The sequence below is a fragment of the Dama dama genome, chromosome 6, assembly GCF_033118175.1.
Source record: "Dama dama isolate Ldn47 chromosome 6, ASM3311817v1, whole genome shotgun sequence".
In the NCBI taxonomy this organism is placed as follows: domain Eukaryota; kingdom Metazoa; phylum Chordata; class Mammalia; order Artiodactyla; family Cervidae; genus Dama; species Dama dama.
Genome location: NC_083686.1, coordinates 3,483,688 through 3,505,470, shown reverse-complemented (window position 1 = coordinate 3,505,470; position 21,783 = coordinate 3,483,688). Strand labels below are relative to the sequence as shown.

At 47.2% G+C, this 21,783-nt stretch overlaps 1 protein-coding gene across 5 annotated transcripts in view; it reads right to left on the bottom strand.

The window, feature by feature from the left end:
- The window catches only part of AFAP1 (actin filament associated protein 1), a 150,187-nt gene that overhangs the window by 94,003 nt on the left and 34,401 nt on the right, over nucleotides 1-21,783 (bottom strand). For all 5 annotated transcript variants that reach the window (XM_061145434.1, XM_061145437.1, XM_061145433.1 and 2 more), the window contains exon 2: nucleotides 58-186. In XM_061145434.1, coding sequence (XP_061001417.1) covers nucleotides 58-184 — 127 coding nt within the window. In that variant the 5' untranslated portion in view covers nucleotides 185-186. The remainder of the gene's footprint in view (nucleotides 1-57; nucleotides 187-21,783) is intronic.

The following is a 21,783-nucleotide window of genomic DNA, read 5'->3' as shown; positions in this document are numbered from 1 at the left end:
CACTTGAGGCCAAAGGAGACTGGTAGAAACCAGACTAGAAGTCTGAGACAGACGTACCTTTGGTTGACTGTATCCTCAGCAGGATGTCTGTGATGACTGCCTTCTTCTCCCTGACAGTTGAGGTGAGATACTCGTGGTCCAGGAGTTCAAGAAAGAGACGAAGTTCAACTATTAACTCTTCCATTGCTAAAAATAAAGGAGAGGAGAAGGGTACCGTGAGACCCGTCAATTTGCAAATGTCAAAATATGAGTGAAGAGTTTTACTCAAAGCACTTTAGGTTTAGCTTGATGGATGACTCTGGTTTTCCAACATGAAAAGCAAGTGAGCTAAACAGCAGGTCATCTCAGAGGCTCATGCATCATCTTCTAGACCGATGTGCTCCTCAGTCGCTCCCTGCTCTGAGGTGATGGTATTCAGCTGGGAGGAGATCCAAAGCCAAGCTGCCAAAGATGGAGTCACGACTCAAGAGCCTGACACCATCATTTGGTTTAACTGCATGATATTAAATTTCAGTGTCCAGAAGGATAGACGGGAGTTTAAAATGCCAAATAGTTTTCAGATAACCACTAGGACGTGGTTTCAGACACTCAACATCCAACCCTGTACTTCTGCAGGGCTGGCTCCCTCCCCAGGAAGGCTGAGCGCATTTACAGTTACAACAAGGGTGCCGGGGAGGACCTCGATGTCAGCTCAAGTACTGACTTTCGTCATGCCTTTCATTTCGAGGGTTAAACCAGATTCTCCCTCTGACTCCCACAGGACAGGACCACAGGGCTGACGTCAGCGAGCTTCACCCCAAGATGTGCACCTCTGAGAGACACCAACACTCTTTCAGGGCATCCACAAGGTCAAACAATTTTCACGACACTGTGTCATCATTCACTATTTTCTGCACTAATGGTGCAAATGAAAGGGAGGTCAAGCTGTTGGCATCTTAGTGCAAATCAAAGCAGTGACATCAAACTGGACTCTTGGTCACTATACTCTTCACTTACACACTAGCGGTAAAAATAAATAAAATTTATAGAATGCTACTTTCACTTAAGAGCGCCTTTGATGAAGCAGTAAAAATCATTACTTTTATTAGATCTCAGCTCTGGAGGAAACCTTTTTAACATGCTGTGTGGTGAAGCAGGAAGAACCATGACAAGTGTCTGAGCCGTGAGTTACAGGGAGCCACCGTCTTCATGCAGAAGAGGAAATGAGACACGAACCACAATTACCCAGACCTGAGAATGCGACCAACATTCCCTCAAAAATGAACAAACCTCGTCACGCCCAGGTAAACAACGACAGCATTTGTTGCCAAGGATACAATTTGCGCTTCCAGGTGAAAATAAGAATTGCGAACACACGCACCCAGCACCAGGAGCATGACGGCCTCTCAGCAGAGACTTTTCCAGTGAGGCTGGGACGCCGCCGAGGAAGGTGATCGCCTGGCGTATCCACAATCGGAAGATCTACACAACTTAGGAAACCATGATGTCATAAAACCACATGTCGGTAAAGATCCAAGTAATGTGCAGAATAAGCTGAAGACATCCTCACGTAACAGAGAAAACATCACCGACTCAATGGACATCAGTCTGAGCAAACTCCAGGAGATGGTGAAGGACAGGGAAGCCTGGTGGGCTGCAGTCTACGGGGTCTCCAGGGGCCGGACACGACTTAGCGACTGAACAGCAATAACCGAGAGTAGGTCTTCTCTGACACAGCGTCAGAGACCACATTGCCACTAACCGTTAAGAAACTACCACTTGCTGAGTTTCAGTGTAGGCTCAAAGAATATCCACAATTTTCTGGAAAGGCACTAAAATATTCTGCTGTTTTCCGAGTACATATCTGTGTGAGGCCAGACTATCTTTATGTATTTCCACCAAAACAATGGTTCATAACAATCAAAATGCAGAAACAGACACAAGAAACCAGCTTTCTTTTATTAAGCCAGATACTGAAGATACCTGCAGAAACATAAACAATGCCACTCTTTCACACACTATAGCACTTCAGTAAATGCAGTTACTTTGCATAAATATATTAATAAATATCTCAAAAAGATTCGACTTAAATTCTAATATGATAAATATCCACAGATATAACCACACCAATAAAAAGTTCTTTTGGATTCTCGACATATATTTTGAAACCAAAAAGTCCTAAGCAAAAAAGTTCAAGAACCACTGGTCAATGGGATTCTTCCCAAATCTACTGAGGTCTACAACACCCTCCAGAAAAAAAGATCCCAACTGAGGCCACTCTTTTTATAACTATTAAAGTTCCCATAATTTTAGATAAGTGGGCAGGGAAATGGCAAATGAGTTCAGAGCAAAGGTGTGTCCTAGGTGGCTCACTTTTCCTGATTTCCCCTCCATGAAATGAAGAGGACGGAGGAAGCTAGTCTTTATGGTCTTTTCCATCAGGAAGACAATTTCCTGATGATTCTAAGTAGAAAACAATCTCATCTATACCTCAGAAACAAAGGGCTGCTAGTATTAATCATAATAGCCAAATATGTGGAAACAACCCAAACGTCCTTCAGTGGGTGAGTGGATAAATAAAATGTGGTCCATTCTTACAATGACAAATGATTCAGCCTGAAAAAGAAAGGAAGGTCTGACACATGCTACACCATGGGTGAGCTCTGAGGACATTATGCCAAGTGAGATAAGCCAGTCACGAAAGGACAAGTGCACATAAGGACCACTTATGTGAGGTCCCCAGAGCCGTCAAACTCATGTTGTTGTTGTTTAGTTGCTAAGTCGTGTCTGACTCTGCGACCCCGTGGACTGTAGCCCGCCAGGCTCCTCTGTCCATGGGATTTCCCAGGAAAGAATAATGGAGTGGGTTGCCATGCCCTCCTCCAGGGGATCTTCCTGACCCAGGGATCGAACCCACATTTCCTGTGTCTCTTACACTGTAGGCAGATTCTTTACCACCGAGCCGCCAGGAAAGCAGTACAATGGTGGGTGCCAGGTGCTGGGGGAAGGGGAGGGAGAGTCAGTGTTGATGGGCACAGAGTTGCAGCTAGGCAAGACGGAAGTGCTGGTGACGGGTGGTGCTCATGGTTGCACAATTGTGAATGCATGTAATGACACTGAATTATGTACTCAAAAAGGCTTAAAATGGGAATTATGCTACATGTGTTGTTCAGTCACTAAGTCGTGTCCAGCTCTTCGAGACCCCATGGACTGAAGCACGCCAGGCTTCCCTGTCCTCCACTGTCTCCTGGAGCGTGCTCAAACCCATGTCCATTGAGTCGGTGATGCCATCCAACCATCTCATCCTCTGTCGTCCCCTTCTCCTCCTGCCCTCAATCTTTCCCAGCATCAGGGTCTTTTCCGTTGAGTCAGCTCTTCACATTAGGTAGGCAAAGTATCTGTTTATTTTACCACAATACAAACAAAACCAACCTTGCCCAGAAATTGAAGGACTGCCAATAGCTATAAGCAAAAAATGTTAAAAATGTTTATGGATCTATGTTACGCTTGCAGGACCCACTCCTCATCACCATCCGTATACTCCTTTATCAAAAATACCTCTCTCACATTTGCCAGATCATATTTATCCTGCAATTCTTCCCTGGGGTTTCGCCTAGCAGCATCAAAATATCTGAAGAGGACTAAAGACAGCACCTGCCCTAACCCATCTCCCTGTGCTACCTTCACAGAGCTCTCCTCGGGGGTCCACTGCAGGGCTGGGGGTTTCCTTGAATCACCACTGGGATCCTGCCCAGTCCATGTTGCAGAGAACAGCGCCCTCAACTACAAGCTAGACTCTGAACAGCGGCATCCACACCACCGGGCCCGGCAGACCAGCCCCCAGCCCCGCTCCCAGGCCACAAGAGCTGGACCACCCTAGCTCAGGCTGGTCCGTCTTCCCTCTGTACATCTCGCCTGGGACTCGAACTCTTAGCCAGTTGCGATCTCTGGAACTGAAGACGTGTGAACTCAGGAGCTACGGAGCTGCCATAGGCACCTACGTGCCGGGGAGTGAAAGTCATTAACAGAGGAAGAAAGCATGAAGTTACACCCTCAAGAGGACATGCAGATACTCAGAGGCAAGAGAGAGGACACGCCAGGCTGACAGGGTGCAGGATGGATTCCTGAGACCGTCTTGGAATTTTTTCAGTTACCTGTGAGCCTGGGCTGCACGTGAATTGCCTGAGATACGTGCATCCTTGTCATAAATTTTCATTTCATTGTTTACTAAGCTACTGTGTGGTTTGCTTTTCACCTGAAACGGCACCCAAAAGAGTCTCAAAGCAAAGCTCTTTTTCGCACCTCAGAATGCAAAACATTCCCAGATCAGAGACTCGAAACCATTAGAAAAGCTCCACATATCTAGGATCTCCCACGGACTGAACAAACCCCATTTATCCTTAACAGGCCCTTCAAACACCCTCTCCCCTAGCCTTCTCTAATTTAACATCCCCAGCAAGCTCCTCCCAACTCAATCCCTCCCAAGTCACTAAATTCTTTCCTCTCTTACCAGCTGTGCTGATAACCAGGCGCTGACTGACCTTAAGATTTGTTTTTTTTCCTCAAAATAGCTAGTCAGCTGGTTAAGAGCAGGCTTTATGTTCTGCTTAACTCCGAGGACCTTAAGCAGCCCAGCGGTTCAAGCCACGAAGAAAGCACGCAAGAACTGTTGATGGGCAGATGTGGGAGAAGGAGAGTTTTCTGAGAACCTGCCGCGTGAAAGGCACTGTGCTCGGCATCTACGTGGGACACTTTAATTCTCACAGTGATGCTGTGAGGACTCACTCGGCCCCACAGACAGGGGGACCAGAGGCCAGGGCCCACCTGTTCCCCGACACGGCCATCACAGGCATGGAACACTATTCTAGCCCCTTTACATGTATGACTTCATGCAGGCTCCCAACAATGCCAGGAGGTGGAAACTGGTCTCACCCCATTTTACAGGTGAAGAAACTGATGCTCAGAGGTTGCCTAAGGTTATGAAGCAAATAAGTGTCTGAGCACCTCCAGGTAACAACATGCTCACAGCCACCCAGCTGGAACGGAGCAGGACAAGTCTGAACGCAGCTCTGACTGCAAAGGCCCTGCTCCGACCATTTCACGATAATCACGCCGTGGATGACCTTCTGAGACAACCCCGGCCTACTGAGCGGCAATGGCCATTTAAACAAACAAACAAAAAGATTTTATTGAAATGTTGACTCACAATGCTGTTAGTCTCAGCGGACTGATTCAGTTTTATATGTATGTGTGTCCTTTTCTGGATTACTTTCCATTATGGTTTATTATGGGATATTGAACACAGTTCCCTGTGCTACATGGCAGGTCCTTATTAGTGACCTATTTTATACATAGTAGTGTACACATTGTAATCCCAAACTACTACTTTATCCTTCCTCCCTCCCCTTCCCCTTTGGTAACCATAGGTTTCTTTTCTATGTCTGTGAGTCTATTTCTGTTTTTGAAAAGTGAGTAACTCCTCCAAATTATGTCATCCTTAAAATGAGATGATTATTATGTATCCCAGGACTGTAATGAGGACAAAATGAACTGATATCCACACAGAGGCAGGCATTTCACAAATGGTAGCTGTTACTGTTATCACAGCATACGCTCATGTTATTAGAACTTCACTTTAAGCCTTGGGATCCACGGACACGGCAAGAGGACACAACCCACAACTTCCTATCTTCTAAAACTAGGAAGTCCTTAAATACCTACACACGGTATAAGGAAAGTCTTGAAAGACTACTATGTACATATGCAAATACATCTGAAACTAAGTGAAATAGACAATTTCACAGAACAAAATTTACCAAATCATTACAGAAAGCTTATACAGGCCAATTTCCATAGAGGAAGCAAAGAAAGTTAACAAAGAACTAGCCTCACAAAAAAGCACGAGACCCAGATGGTTTTTACAGGGGAATTGTACCAAAGCTTAACTATCAAGATTACTACATACATTTTTCCAGAGGATGGAAACAGATAAACAATTTCCAACCCTTTCTTTTTTTAGGAGTTGGTACAAAAATGATGCTTAAACCTGATGGAGATAGCACCAAAAAGAAAACTAAAGGCCAACCTTACTTATAAATATCAATGCAAAACTCCTAAATAAAATATTATCAAACAGAAATCAACACAACACCTTAATAGCACACATGACCAGAAGAAACCCATTCCAGGAATGCAAGGACGGCTCCACGTTAGGAGAGCTGCTGAGCACGGTTTATAATAGCCAGGATGTGGAAGCAACCTAGATGCCCATCCGCAGATGAATGGATAAGGAAGCTGTGGTACATATACACCATGGAATACTACTCAGCCATTAAAAAGAATTCATTTGAATCAGTTCTAATGAGATGGATGAAACTGGAGCCCATTATACAGACTGAAGTAAGCCAGAAAGATAAAGAACATTACAGCATACTAACACATATATATGGAATTTAGAAAGATGGTAATGATAACCCTCTATGCAAAACCGAAAAAGAGACACAGAAGTACAGAACAGAATTTTGGAATCTGTGGCAGAAGGCGAGGGTGGGATGTTTTGAGAGAACAGCATCAAAACATGTATATTATCTAGGGTGAAACAGATCACCAGCCCAGGCTGGATGCATGAGTACTTGGGCCTGGTGCACTGGGAAGACCCAGAGGGATCGGGTGGAGAGGGAGGTGGGAGGGGGGATTGGGATGGGGAATACATGTAAATCCATGGCTGATTCATGTCAATGTATGACAAAAACCACTACAATATTGTAAAGTAATTAGCCTCCAACTAATAAAAATAAATGGAAAAAAAAAAATAGAAGAGCTGCTGATATCACTCACATATTAACAGAGCTAATGAGAAGATCAGATGATTCTCCCCACAGAGGATGACAATGCCTTCAAGGAAACTCAATACCCATTCCTGACTTAAGTCAATAAAATGGGAATTGGTACATATTGCCTTAGTTTGGTAAAATATATGCACTGTCATAGGCTGAATGTTTGTGTCCCCCTTTCCAATTCTGTTGAAACCTAACCCACAACGTGATGGTTTTAGGAGGTGGGGTCTTTGTCATGTGGTTGGAGCCGCCACAACAGGATGAGTGACCTTACAAAAGAGACTCAAGAAAGTGCTCTTGCCACTTCTATCATGTGAGGTCACAGTGAAAAGTCAGCCATTTGCAACCCAGACAAGGCCCTTCAGCAGGACTGGACCAGGCAGGTACCCTGACCTTGGTCATCCAGCCTCCAGAACCGTGAGAAACTCATTTCTGTTGTCTGTAAGTCACCCTGTTTGTGGTATTTTGTTCCAGCATCCCAAATAGACTAAGATATCAACACATAACAAAAATTACATCTTCCTTAATGAAGAAACACTCCGGGCATTCCCAGTAAGGTTACGAACAAGTCAGGGAAGCCCATTTTCTCTGCCGCTTTTAACACTGCATTGGAAGTATTAGTCAATGCAATCAGAAACTTAAGAATGGAAAAGAAAAGAATAAAATTATCTCTGTGCACAGCTGATATGAAAGCATACCTAGAACATGGAAGAGAATCCATGATAAAAGGTAAAACTGTGACCAAAAATGTTAATAAAGTAGGATATACAAAAACTATTGCTTTTGCATAGCATTCCGCCTGCAATGCAGGAGACCGCGGTTCGATCCCTGAGTCGGGAAGATCTTCTGGAGAAGGGAATGGCAATTCACTCCAGTATTCTTACCTGGATAATCCCCATGGACAGAGGAGCTTGGCGGGCTACAGTTCATGGGGTTGCAAAGAGTCAGACACAACCGAGAGACCAACACTAATACTTTATACCAAACAATAAACAGAAGATATAAATAGAAGAGAAAATTCCATTTAAAAAGGTGACTTAAAACACCTTTGTAAATGATGTAAAACTTACATAAGGAAAATTTCAAAGCACTTCTGAAAGACAAAGGAACAAACCTGAACAAACAGAAAGCACCCCTTGCTTTTGAACAGAAAACTTAACATCAGAAAGATGTCAATTCATTCCAAGCTATCAGGTAAATTTAATGCAAGCCCAATACACATATAACAAAGGTTGTTTTGTTGTGTGTCTCAAACTAGACAAATCGATTCTAAGATTTATAGGGAAAAATAAGGGATATCTAAGACAATGAAGAGGGGCCAGCCATATTCTCTATTAAAACATAACATAAAGGTCCTACCATTTAAATGATGTTATATTGATACACAAATTCCCAATAAGATCAATAGTATGGAACAGAAAGTCCAGGAACAGACCCATAGGATAGCCTACGTATCATAGGCTACATAGACATACCTCTTTTAAGACCTCTTAAAAACTGGTGTCAGGACAACTAGTAGCCATTTGGGGGGAAGGGAAGATAAAATTAAATACTTACATCAAACATAAGAAAAAAGGCTAAAGATACTTTAGAATCTTTAACTATGAAATATGAAACCATTCAAGTCCCAGAAAAAAATAGCAAGCGAATTCCTTTATAACCTTGGTGTGGGAAAAGATTTTCTAACTATGACTCAAAATCAGATGTAGAAGAAAAGACCGAACTGACGGCTGAGCCTGTAAGAAAATAAAAGTCTGAGCCCCCAGGGTAAGGACTGATTTAGGGCCCTAATCTCCGCCACCCGCCCTGCACAGAACTCACACAGACGGCGCATCCCGTAAACTTCCGGGGCCGGGGGCAGCTGAGGATCCCTGGCCAGCCGTGCACCTGCCCTTTACGGACAGTCTCCAGGGGCTGGGTCCATGGTCAGGACCCTGGAGCACTGGTTTCACAAAGTCCCATCTCTCCCCTCTCCCTAAGGACCACTGGGCCACACCGGAGGCGCCTCAGAAAATGCCCCCCTCCATTCTTCTTTTCAGTAACTTCTCCTGACCTTGTAGCAGAATCTGAACTAGCCCCTGCTTATTTTTCCAGACTCAGTTCTCCCCACGGCCCAGTTCTCCCCCCCGGCCCATAGCTCTTCTGAATGACTCACTCCCCACATAAACCAGGCTGGCTTTCGCCCTGGACCTCGGCTCACGCTGCTGCGCTGCGCCTGAACCCTGGGTCCCTGTCTCCTCTCCCAACACACACCCCCTACACACCCCTGTTACCCACCACCTCTTACCTATCTACCCGTGGAGACCCCAGCCCACCTGCCCTGCAAGCTCTTCCCACCCTATGCTGAGACCACAGTTAATCCGTCTCTCCCTCCACCCGACAAGAGGCAGGCTGAAGTCAGGGACCCTGTGTGACCTCTCTCTGTACCTAGAATGCTGAGCACAGGCCTGACGTGGGACCTAGAACAATGCAAGACCCTCAATACGTGTTTGGTGGATTAATTCACTCGCTCGTTTCCAGAGCCCCATAACAGACAAAATTCCTAAGATTTGCTCTGAAGAGAAAGTTGCAGAGAAAAACACCACGGATGGCCGCCTCCCAGTCAGTGACTGCATCTCCTGTGGATAGTCTTAGAGCAAGCGCGTCGAAAGCAGGACAAGAGCGATCCTGGCAAACTCATCTTCTCAGACAGCCCAGTCCTCACCTGGGCAGGGTCTGCTCTGCTGAGCCTGCATTGACACCACAGGAGATCATGCGGGGAGACTCGGTGGGGACAAAAACGGGTGGCACCGAAGCCAAGGGGCCAGCACTCGGCAGAGCACTTGCATATTTTCCCTTATAGGGCTGCAGTTGAGACTCTTCACACAGACTCTTCCAAATATTTCCACAGCCTCTGCAGATCATCTAAATGGGCTGCCCAAAGGTTGAGCTGAGAAATCTCAGAAAAGCAGCTCCGCTTTAGATGCTGTCTGGCTGGAAAGTTTCCCCCGGGCAGACTACGTCTAAAATTCCCTCAAACTCTAGCTGACCGCTGTTTGAGTGACCGGATGACTCTGAGCACAGACCGCTAAGACTGGGACTCCCGGTGCCCTCGTCTATAACATGCGGATAATAATAGTCCTGGGCTGGTTGGCAAGACCACAGTGGAGATTCCAGAAGCTGCTGTGAATAAAGGAAGGCCTCTGAGTTCAGGGACATCCAATTGAGGGTACTAGTTTAATCTGAGTCTGCAAAGACAAAGTCAATAAATAAGGTCCCTACTCTGCTCGTCACAGTGTCTGAACTGGACTCAGGACAACGAGGGCTCAATTTCAGCACAGATTCTGAATCTTTAAAAGATTTATCAATATCCCAAAGCAAAGTCTGTGTCTTTAAAGGAGGAGGTGCACGTATGTATATTCTGAATCCTAAAACTCTTCCCTTCTGGATTATACACAGCTGGCAAGAAGCCTCCTAAGGAATCAGTATAAAAATCCATAGGACAAAAATAAATAAATGAATAAATAATCCACAGGAGACATTCTTTCCAGAAATTATGTGATTCTTAAAGGTCATATTAATACAGGGATGGATGATGCAAGCCCTAATAAAAATATCCTGCTATTGTTTCGAAGAAAGCAAAAGACAAACCCTAGATCTGGACATGTTTTTTAATTAATTGTGATAATGTGTGTACCCTGACAACACCGTAGGAACCAGATTTCCTGATTCGTGAAGGCTGATTCATAAGTTGGTGTGAGACTTGACAAAAACCAAGCTGGTTGCTGAGAAGAGTTTTAAATACTATATCAAGAGTATATATTTTCATTCCACTTACATCAGTTCAATTTAATTCAGTAGTAAGTTGTTAAACGTGACCTTGTTTAAGACACTATACTTGATGTCTTCAAAGGCAAGTCTCTGACACCCACGGGATCACAATCTAGAGCAGCAGATAAACACCTGGACTCATGGAACCACACTCCTATGAAAGACAGAGTCCCGAGTCATCAGGAAAAGTGCCATTGATCGAACTCCATCTTTGGAAAGGTGATCTGTTCTGGTAGTGGCACTAGGGATGAAATAGCGCAGTGACACGCTGGAGCAGGAAGAGGCATTCTCAATCAAGAGAACATGGAGAATGGCAGCAAAAGGATGGATTAGGAAAAATGCACATTATTACATTTGCTCTACATGAGATTATAAGATTACAAAAAATGCTAGGTGTTCTCAGTCAAGAGAACATGAACAATGACAGCAACAGGATGGATTAAGAAAAATACACATTATTAAATTTGTTCTACATAAGATTATAAGATTATAAAAAATGCTCTTATTATAAGAATTTTTTTAAATATTTACTAAAAAAACTTGCAAAAATACTTGAGGACCTAATTATACAGTATGCAACGATAAGCAAAACAAACACAATCTTAACATTCAGGCTGGAGAGAAAAACAGTATGCCAATAAATAAAAACAGCCAGGAATTATGGTGGGTTCTATGAAGAAAGCTTCCACTGAGTATTTTAGGTCAAAGTCTCTTGCTCCTAATCCCTGCTGTCTGGGGTCCTCTGCTTTTTAACAACAGCCAAAAGGTGGAAAGAACACGTGTCCACTGATGGATGAGTGAATAAACGAAAAGTGATCTATCTGTACAATGAACTGTGATTCAGCCTTTAAAAGGAAGGAACTTCTGAACTTCCCCAGTGGTCCAGTCATTAAGACTCCAAGTCCCACTGCAAGGGGTACAGGTTCAATCCCTAGTCAGGGAACTAAAATCCATGCACCGTGCAGCCCTCAAAAAAAAAAAAAAAAAAAAAGGAATGACCTTCTGACACATGTTACAACAGGGGTGAATCTTGAGGGTACCAAGCTAAGTTAATAAGCCAGTCACAAAAGGAGAAACACTTAGGACTCCACTCAGATGAGGCCCCCAGAGGAGTCAGACTCCTAGAGACAGTAAGTAGGACGGTGGTTGCCCTGAGCTGGGGGAGGGGGATGGAAAGTTAGTGTTCAACGGATGCAGTTTCAGTTTGGGAAAATGGGAAAGTCCTCGAGATGGTGCTGGTGATGACTGCCCAGCTACGTGAATGCAGTTAACACCACTGAACCGTAAACTTCAAAATGGCTGGAATGGTACATTTCATGTTATATATATTTTACCACAACTTTCAATACATAAATGAAAAAAAAAAAAAAAGCTTATTCCCAAGCTTATAAACACACAAGGACTCCCAAGTGCTCACTGAATAGTTCTAACCTTGCCCAGCAGTAACCCCTGTGAATCTGGCCCCAGTGTCCTTATAAGCTCATCACCTGCCACACCCACCCCCCCGCGCTTCAGTGTGGCCTGATCCAGCCACCTCTCATTTTCAGAGTTCCCTGTGTTCCTGCCCACCCTCAGTAGCGCTGCTTTCTGAAACACCCTTGCCCTGGCACTCATCTTCTCTTCCAACCGAGATTTCTATAGGTGCAACCAAACATCACCTCCTCTGCAAAGCCTTCCCCAACCTGACTCAGTGGAGAGGGAATGCCCCTCACCTGTCTACTTATCTGTCAGCTTCTCTGTAAAACAGGAAAACTCCTCACTAGGCAAGGGACAACTGAAAATTGAAAGAAAAAGAAAAACCGGTACTAGTCACAATAGCGTTAAAATACACGAAACATTTAAGGATGAACCTAACAAAACATGTGTGAGACCTACAAACTGACAACTGTGAGGTGCTGCTGAGAAAAGTTGGTGAAGATCTAAGCAAAAGGAGAGATACTATAATCATCTGTTTGAGAGGTTCTCCCCCAAATTAATCTATAGACTCAACACAATCCCAGCAGCTTTTTTTTTTTTTTAGAAAAACTGTATTGCAGGGCGGACTGTAAAATGCATGAACATGAAACATATTAGAACAGCCAAACACTGGACAGAAGAAAGCAGTGTGGAGACCCCAGGTCACCCAGTGTCGAGACTCAGTTCATCCCATGATAACCAGCTCGTGCGGTATTGTGTCTGGACAGATCAGAGAGACAGGATTATAAATCCCCACTAAAATCGTTTACTTCATATGCATCTGCATATACGCTCATTAATCATCGGGTTAATGTTAATTTAAATCACAGCGAGATGCCCTCATACGTCTACCAGAATGACCAGAATTCGGAAGACGGCTCATAGCAAGCCTTGGCAGCAGAACCGTAGCTTCCCTGCAGGGAGTCCATGTGGCACAATGTCACAGAATAGCTGGCAGTTTCTTAGAAAACTGAACAGACATTTACTATTTGACCCAGGAATTCCCCTGGAAGGCATCCACCCAGGAGAAATTAGTGCCCATGTCTACACGAAAACAGCAGCTCTGCTCATATTAACCAATAACTGCACACGAGCTAAATAACCAATAAGAAACATGTGGCTAACAACAAACACCGGCAACAAACATACGGGTCACAAATAGCAAAGCACTCATACAAGGGAACGTTTCTTAGCAAAACAGAAACAGACTACCCCATTGCATAACTCGGATGAATCTCAAAGAAGGACCTAAGAGAACAGAGCTAGGCACAGAGGAAGCCTTGCACGGTCCCATCCAAAAGGCGGACCTAAGTGAACAAAGCGAGACACAAAAAGGCAGACTTGCATGATCCCATTTTTAGGAAATTCTAGAACCAGCAAAACTAATGCGCAGTAACAGAAAGCAGCGGCTGCCTTGGTCTGAGCAGGTGATGCCCCTGTTCCTCTGTCTTCACAGCCTGGGACTCTGGGCTGAAGAGTTAGAGGTGGAGAATTAAGAATCAGAGAAAAAAAACCACAAAACTCTAACTAGTCAAGGTGAAGTAAAATTAGAGAGAAGACACTGCCTATTTTATCTGATCATGCTTGGATACGGGGAATTTTAAGAAAATCCAGGTAAATGGAGTTTTAAGAAAAGATTCTGCCACCCAACAGCAACAGACAGGAGTGAGAACACGGGACTGGTCTAGCATACCGAGCACTAACTCTGCTTTTGCAAGGATGAAAGCAAGGTTCAGTCCCAGGCAAAGACTCAGAAAGCTTTAATGAACCAAGTTCTCTTCCCGACCACAAAGCTGTACTGCACCTTTATGCCTGAATGAGTTTTCCTTCTAATCAGAGGAAGGAACAAAAAACAAAGGGGAAAGGAAAGGAAGACTGAACTGATAACGTGGCCTCGTTGAAACCACCACAGGCTTTCTCTGCAGGTCACTGGGGAGGTGGATGAGCTCAGCCCACACGCCTGGGAGGAAGGAGCACCCCAACCGGCTCTGGCTTCTCCCAGAGATGACAGAGCCCCTTGAGCGGGCGAGGTCAGAGGGAGACGCCTGGCTACAGGAGTTCGCGGACCCTCCCCACCAGGCATGGGGGGAGACCATGTGCTGCTGTTTCCAAAGACCCCGCTGAGGAAGTGAAGACCAGGCCGGGGGCGAAGGGGAGGAGCCAACCCCCGCCCCCCAGGCCTGCATCCTCCGTCAGCATCCCTTCTGTGGTCAACATCACACAGAGGCAGCGAGGGGCTGAAGCGTTCGAGGACATGCCTGTCCCCCTCCTAGTGGAATTCTCCCACCACACGTGCTTCTCCCCTACAGCTCTGGGGTCACAGATGGAGCCTTGGAAGGAACAGGGACTCCCAGGTTCGAGTCCAGCTGATGGCACACCTCTGTCTGGCTGCTTCCTGTGACACCACCCTGCCTTAAAGCCCTTGGGGACGGTGCCAATTCAGGCCACTGGGCACAAAAGGGGCCCTGGCACCATCCCCAAATGGAGAAGCACCACTTAGAGAGTGCTGACTTACCAATCACAATCTAAAAGTTGAGAGTTATGTGTTTTATTCGGTGGGAATTTTTAGGACTTCAAGTCCAGGAGACAGCATCTCTCAAGTAATGCTAAGAGAACTGCTCTGAGGAGGCGAGGGGTGGAGCCAGGTTATACAGAAGCCTTACAACAAAGGGCAGGTAGTCTGGACATCAAAAGATTATTCTAATTAAAGAAAACCAGGTATCCCAAGTTAAGGAATTCAGCGTTTTCCTGTGTGTGGAAAGATGCCAGTCTGGGCTCACTGAAGTCACTCCTTTCATGTCCGTATCTCAGCAGTCTGGGCCAGTATCCTGTGATTTTCACATCCTGCGTCCCTCAGTGCTCTCTGTAGGAGCAGCTACAGCCTCACGGCAGGTATCCCTCTCCTTCCCGAGTGCCCTTAGGACCCCGAAATTCACATTCAGAGGGCCAGAGTCGCTGAGGGCTGTGACATCCTGGTTTACTGCTAAGGCAGGAACACTCCATTTCTCAAAAGACACGGAGGCCTCTCAATGAAGAATGAAAGGCTGCCCTCCCTGCCAGCCCATGCTGCGGCCACGAGCTGCCCAGTTGGAGCACCTAAGGCTCTACAGATGTCCAGAGTGACCGTGGAGACAGCAGGCCCCGGGGAGGGGGAAGCAGAGAGTCCAGGGTGGGAAACCCGCTCACTCCCCACGGGGGGCGGGGTAGGGAGGCCCAGGGTCACCAGGACGCACTGCCAGCTGAAAGACATCGTGTTTGTCACCATGGAGGCAAGCTATTTCCCATTACACGCCACTGTTTCACACGTCCCACTAGATTAACCGCATCTCTCCGGCCACTATTTGACATGAATTTTAAAAGCCTGACTTAATTAAGTCATGTGAAAACAGACCCTTGGATCTGGTAGGTACAGAGGAGGCAGAGGCTTCCTGGAGGCTGACAGAACCTCTAAGACTTTAGACCTTCCCAGTGGGCAAGCTCAACAGCCTACTCGTCCCCAGAACCGTCCCAGTGACAGACAGAAATGGTGACGCCATGGCATGCTGGCTTTTCTTCTCGGCCCTTCTAAAGCTCTGCAACCACAGTGCATCTGAAACCTCTCCCTTGACCCCGGCCAGCTGTGCTGAAATTGCAGACCATCAGTAAAGGAAACTGGAGAGGCGATGGCACCCCACTCCAGTACTCTTGCCTGGAAAATCCCGTGGACAGAGGAGCCTGGTAGGCTGCAGTCCATGGGGTCGCAAAGAGTCGGACACGACTGAGTGACTTCAGTTTCACTTTTCACGTTCATGCATTGGAGAAGGAAATGGCAACCCACTCCAGTGTTCTTGCCTGGAGAATCCCAGGGACGGCGGAGCCTGGTGGGCTGCCGTCTATGGGGTCGCACAGAGTCGGACACGACTGAAGTGACTTAGCAGCAGCAGCAGTCAAGGAAAGCAGGGAGGGGAGTCACACAGGAGCATGAGAATGGAATCTCCTCCTCAAGAAGAGGGGCAGGGGGCGGGTCACAGCAAGTGGTCTATCAAAGAGGAAACACTGTACTCACCACCAGTACCAGTACTCAGGCATCCTCTTTTCTAACCTCCTCGGGTCAAGCAGGAGACACTGGGGCGCAAGGAGATGGAGGGATCCGCCTGGTCATGCCACACAGCGGGCAGTGCTGGGGTCTCAAACTTTCAACTGGTCTAGAATTCTCGCACGCCACTAGGGGGCTGGGACAGCCCTTTTCACTCAGGAGAGTGACACTCGACTGTGACACCGACAGGATGTTGGAAAAGACATCAGTTCTGCTTTCACAGCTCCACAGTTGATCATGCTTTCAATATGAAAACGCTGAAGCTAAAAGGATCCTTTCTAATGCTTGCTTTCTGGAAGGAAAGTACTCCTCCAGGCTGGAGTACTATAAACTACTGCTTCTCACAGACTCTCTCGGGCTACAGCTCACGGGGTGGTCTTATGAAAACACAGATTCTGGGAATCCCCTGGTGGTCCAGTGGTTAAGACTTGGCCCTCCAGTTCCGGGGGTGTGGGTTCAACCCCTGGTCAGGGAACTAAGATCCCACATGCCTCATGGCCAAACCGCACCACCCCACCCCACCCCCCAAAAAAAACCATAACACAGAAGAAATATGGTAACAAATTCAATAAAGACTTTAAAAATGGTCCACATCAAGAAAAAAAACTCTAAAAAAAAAAGAAAGAAAATGCAGACACTGATTCAACAGGCAAGGATGGGGCCTAAGCGTCTACAGAGCCCCCAGTCCACAGGGTCCACTTAGGAGAAGCCAGGCCCTAAGCCACACTGAGTCTGACCGGCCTGGGCAGTGCCGGCCTGGGGAGCGACGACGCTCCTTCCAAGGACACCGGAAGCGCTGGCCCTCTCCCCCTCCCCACAACCCCAGTGAGCACCAGAGGCCCCGAGAGAAGCTGAACTCAAACCCCCGGCAGAGCAGGCAGGAGAGGAAAGCGGCTGAGCAGCAAGGCCCCACGAGACTGGCTTGCACCTGACTGACGTTCTCCAAACGGTCGGGTTCAACCAGCTCTAAGACGACCCAGTACCGGGACTCACTCTGTGCCTGAGCTTATCTCTGTCTTCCTCCATCTAAGTGGGGAGGGAGATGGACAGTCCCGGCCTGGAGCCCATTTCTGTAAACGCAGGTTCACCAGGGCACAGCCACGTCCGCTCATCCGCGTGTTGCCTAGGCTGCTCTCGCACCAGGAGAGCACGGTAAAGTGACTGCATCCCTGACCGAAAGCCTAAATTAGTTACAATGTGACCCTTCACAGGAAAAGTTTTTTCACCTCTGATCTGGGTATTCAGGGAAACAAACTCCGAAAAGGAAAACCTGAAATCCAAGACACTGGAAACAATCCCAACATTGCAGAAGCAACCAGAACAGTGTAAACTCGGGGACATAAGAGCTGCATTTTAGGGGGCTTCTCCTGAAAGGGGGCCAGCATAATTGAAGTGCTCAGTTCACCTGAGACAGGCCCAATAAAAGGGACAATAAAAAACTCGTTTTTAAAGTTATGGTGCAGTCATTTTAAAAATTCTATATGTACCAGTATTTTCGGCTTCCCTGGTGGCTCAGTTGGTAAAGAATCTGCCTGCATTGTGGGAGACCCGGGTTCGATCCCTTGGGCCGGGGAAGATCCCCTGGAGAAGGGAAGGGCTACCCACTCCAGCATTCTTGCCTGGAGAATTCCCTGGACCGAGCAGCCTGGCGGGCTACAGTCCACAGGGTCACAGGAGTCAGACACAACTTAGCGACTAAGCCACCACGCCAGTATTTACAACCAGTAAAGCATACATTCAATGGGAAATAAAGAATTGTATTTTAAAGGCAAGCCGGGTAAAAGCTGAAAACCAGGGATGCCATAAAACAGAAGAAATATTGTAACAAATTCAATAAAGACTTTAAAAATGGTCCACATCAAGAAAAAAAACTCTAAAAACAAAAAGAAAGAAAATGCAGACACTGATTCAACAGGCAAGGATGGGGCCTAAGCGTCTACAGAGCCCCCAGTCCACAGGGTCCACTTAAGAGAAGCCAGGCCCTAAGCCACACTGAGTGGTTTAGAGATGAGAGGCCCGACCCACTGCAGCAGGCCCCCTGCTTCCCTGCTATGAACACTGAACCACAGGGAGCAAGCGGATGGGACCTGGGCTGGATCCACCAGCCTCCGAAAGCATCTCCACTCCTGACGGAAACCCGGTCCATCGTCCCCTCCTTCGCTGCCCACTCTGTGACAGGCCTCCGCCAGAGAAGCCCGAAACCTGGCCTCTGAACTCACTGGGCTGCTATCACGTGTCAGCGTGAGCGGCGAGGCCCCAGGCCCTTCCTCCATCTCCAACTCATCTGACAGCCCAAGAGGACAGGCCTCCAGGGCCCCTGACAGCAGGCCCTGGAGGAGGAAGAGGTTCGCCCTGCGGGAGGAAGGCAGAGCGGGTCTCTCTGCCCCTGCTCCCAGGCAGGTGGACCCCAGCTCGGCGCGGCGTGGATGGGGGAGGGCGCAGGCACCCAGGCCTGCGTGACATACGCCAGTGTGTTAACGGAAGCCAATTAAAGACGGCAGCTGGCTTCCCAAGAGCTTTCGGGCTTTGGAGTGCGGCGCCCAAAGAACACATGACCGGGGATCTACAGAAACACGAGGCCGGCGTGGCCTCCCGGCGGCAAGGGAGCTCGGACCCCCTGGTGCTGGAGAGACCAGGATGAAGCTCCGCCTGCCACGTGCGGACGTGGCCTTGAGCGCAGGGGCACACTCATCCATAATGCCCACTCCCTCCATATCCTGTCATAGCCTATCCTATCACCTGCTCCTTCCAGAAAATGAGCGTGAGCACAGCCCTGTCAACGGGTTTGGGGTTTTAATATCTTTATGTGGAAAACTCAGTACGGAAAAGTTTTGACTATCACCACCATCACTGTATTAAAAAAAAATTTAAGGGTAATCTCCACTCCAGTACTCTTGCCTGGAAAATCCCATGGACGGAGGAGCCTGGTGGGCTGCCATCTATGGGGTCGCACAGAGTCGGACACGACTGAAGTGACTTAGCAGCAGCAGCAGCCACCTTAAAGGGAGTTATAAGGATTCAACAAAGATAACAGGTAACTTTCCAGTACAGAGCATTCACAGCACACAGTAAGCTCTCAATAAACCACAGATCTTCCTCCTCCAGAGAAACTGAGTCTAGTCTCCCTCCTATACTCTGCGAAACATCAGTAAACCTAATGGGAACTGCTCTCCCAAACACGTCACTCAGAAACATTAATAACAATGTAATCTGCATGATTGACACTGTCATTTCATAAACAGAAAACTCTCAGGAAGGATAAATAACTGACCCAAGGACACGAAACTCCAACCAGGCCCATGCACCCCCTTCTCACGACCGGAAAGGCTCCAGCTCACCTCATTTCTTCCAGCTCTGCTCCCCACCCCTGTACTTTATCTTCCACTCTCAAACGTTTAAGGAAAAAAGAGACACACAGACAGAGAAGGAGCAAACGTCATAAATAGTTTGGGGAATCTGGGTGAAGCACAGACAAGAATTCTTTGCACTGTTTTTGCAACTTTTCCGTTAAGTCTGACTTATTTCAAATGAAAGAGGTAAAAAAGAAAAACCAAAATCCAGTCTCTCCTTCTGTGAACTCATCCTGTCTCCCCCTGGCCAACCTGGGGACAACCCCCTTAAGCCCATCCGTTTTTTTCATGAAACATTAATGAGCCCTTGACTTTCTTATCCTACTGTGCTTGGCAGTGGGAATATTAAAAAAAAAAAAAAAAATCATAGCCAACAGTTTATCCTTAGACAGTTCTCAACTGAATGGAAAGGAGAGATATACAGCAGAGAATTTTTAAGCAATGTGATGAGCATCTTACAGAGGGAGCAGAGCTACAGAGACAGGCTGATAAGATGCAGAACCTCCTCGAGGTGACCCATGAGCTGTCTCTGCACCTGACGGCATTCCCGGCACAGCACTCGCAAAGCTCCGACCAGCATACGTATCGGTTCCCTGTACCCGCCGTCTCCCAAGAGCTGGTTGGTCCTACAGCCTTGCAGAGCCCCTGCCATGACCAGAACATGTATGAGACTCAAAAAGCAGTGGCTGAGAGAGTAACAAGGACAAGAACGAGGACAGTCAACGTGCAGGAAGGGAATGCTAGACATGCGGATATGCAAGCCGTGTTTTCCTTGTTGCAGGCAAGGATGGGTTCACAAGCTCCCCCTCCCTAAGAAGGGCAGAAGTCGAAACATGCCCCACTCTACTCAGCACTCTTGTGTGCTGTGAGTTCCCAGCACAGAGTAAATCTCATCATTAACAAACCGAATACGCACCTAGCAAGCCCCAGCCTCTGACGGAATCCCCCCCTCCGCCCACCCCATCCCCAGGGCAGAAGCAGGCTGACCAGTGATGCCAGGGAAGGGAGAGAGAAACAGAAGGAGGCCTGGGCTTGGGATGCTTCTAAACCAGAGACAGCAAACAGGAGCCTGACTGACCGTGGCCACCACAGGGGCTATGGTCTTCTTAAAAAAAAAAAAAATGTATGCACGTGTGTGTGTGTGTGTTTAGGAGGGCAGGAGGGCCCAAGAATTCAACAGGCCTGATCAAGAAGCCTAACAGTGGTTAGTAAATGACACAGCCAAAAAGTACCTGGCTGTGTTTCAGTTATTCATGGCTTAAACTGTCTTCAAACTCATGCACTTCCCTTACGTCTGAGCCATAGCAAACACCTCCCACAAGGCTGCCAAGAGAACAGCTAACTGACACATTTGGCCAGGAATGAGCTCTCCATATCAAATTAACACTGAATAAATCCTGACTTCTTAGACCTTCGAGAATGACATTCTTGACAATTACAAGGACCGCTCCAAAAATCTGGAATGCTGCAAGGAGGAAGAACCGTGAAAGAACACGGCCACATGTCCAAATGCTTCCCAGTCCGCCTGTCAGAGAATTGAAGCGCTGACACCCCTGAGCAGACGCCTCCGGTCCAGTTTACTCAGCAAACTGTCCTTTGCGTGGATGTCTGGGCTAAATGGCCATCATTTTCCGGGCCCTGAAACCGTGTTCTAAAATAAGGAAGGAAGGAGACCCAGACGTGGCCAGAAACGGCCAGATGCTAGGAAACCAGCACAGACTGAGTCGAGTGCAGGGCGCGATGAGGATGGGGAAGCAGGTCCCCCCTCAGGGAACGATGACTTCATGTCTGCCCGCGAGGTGGGCAGCTGTCACCAAAGGCCACCTGCCCCCACCCCGCCCACACTCTCTCTGAGGAGGTTCTAACCAAAGTTGCCTTTGAAAAGAAATATAAATATACCACACAGAACTCCCTTCTGAAAGAATGCCTGGCAACCAGCAAGAAACGGTAGGCAAGGACGTCCTCGGTGGTCCAGTGGCTAAGACTTTGCACTCCCCAGGCAGGGGGCCCAGGCACCACAACTAACACAGCCAAATAAATAAATAAATGTTGTTTTAAAAAAAAAAAAAAGAAAGAAACTGCAAACACAACTTTTAAAACTGTACAAGCCTCCATAATTGTGTTCACACTGCCACACTCCAGCTTGGGCCTGCTGTTACATGGCAAGGATGCAAGAACTCATCAGAACAAAAGACTGAATGACAGGATAACGTTATGCAGGTACGAGAGGAAGCATGCATCACAGTGCAGAGCGACAGCCCCAGACACAGCGTGGTTC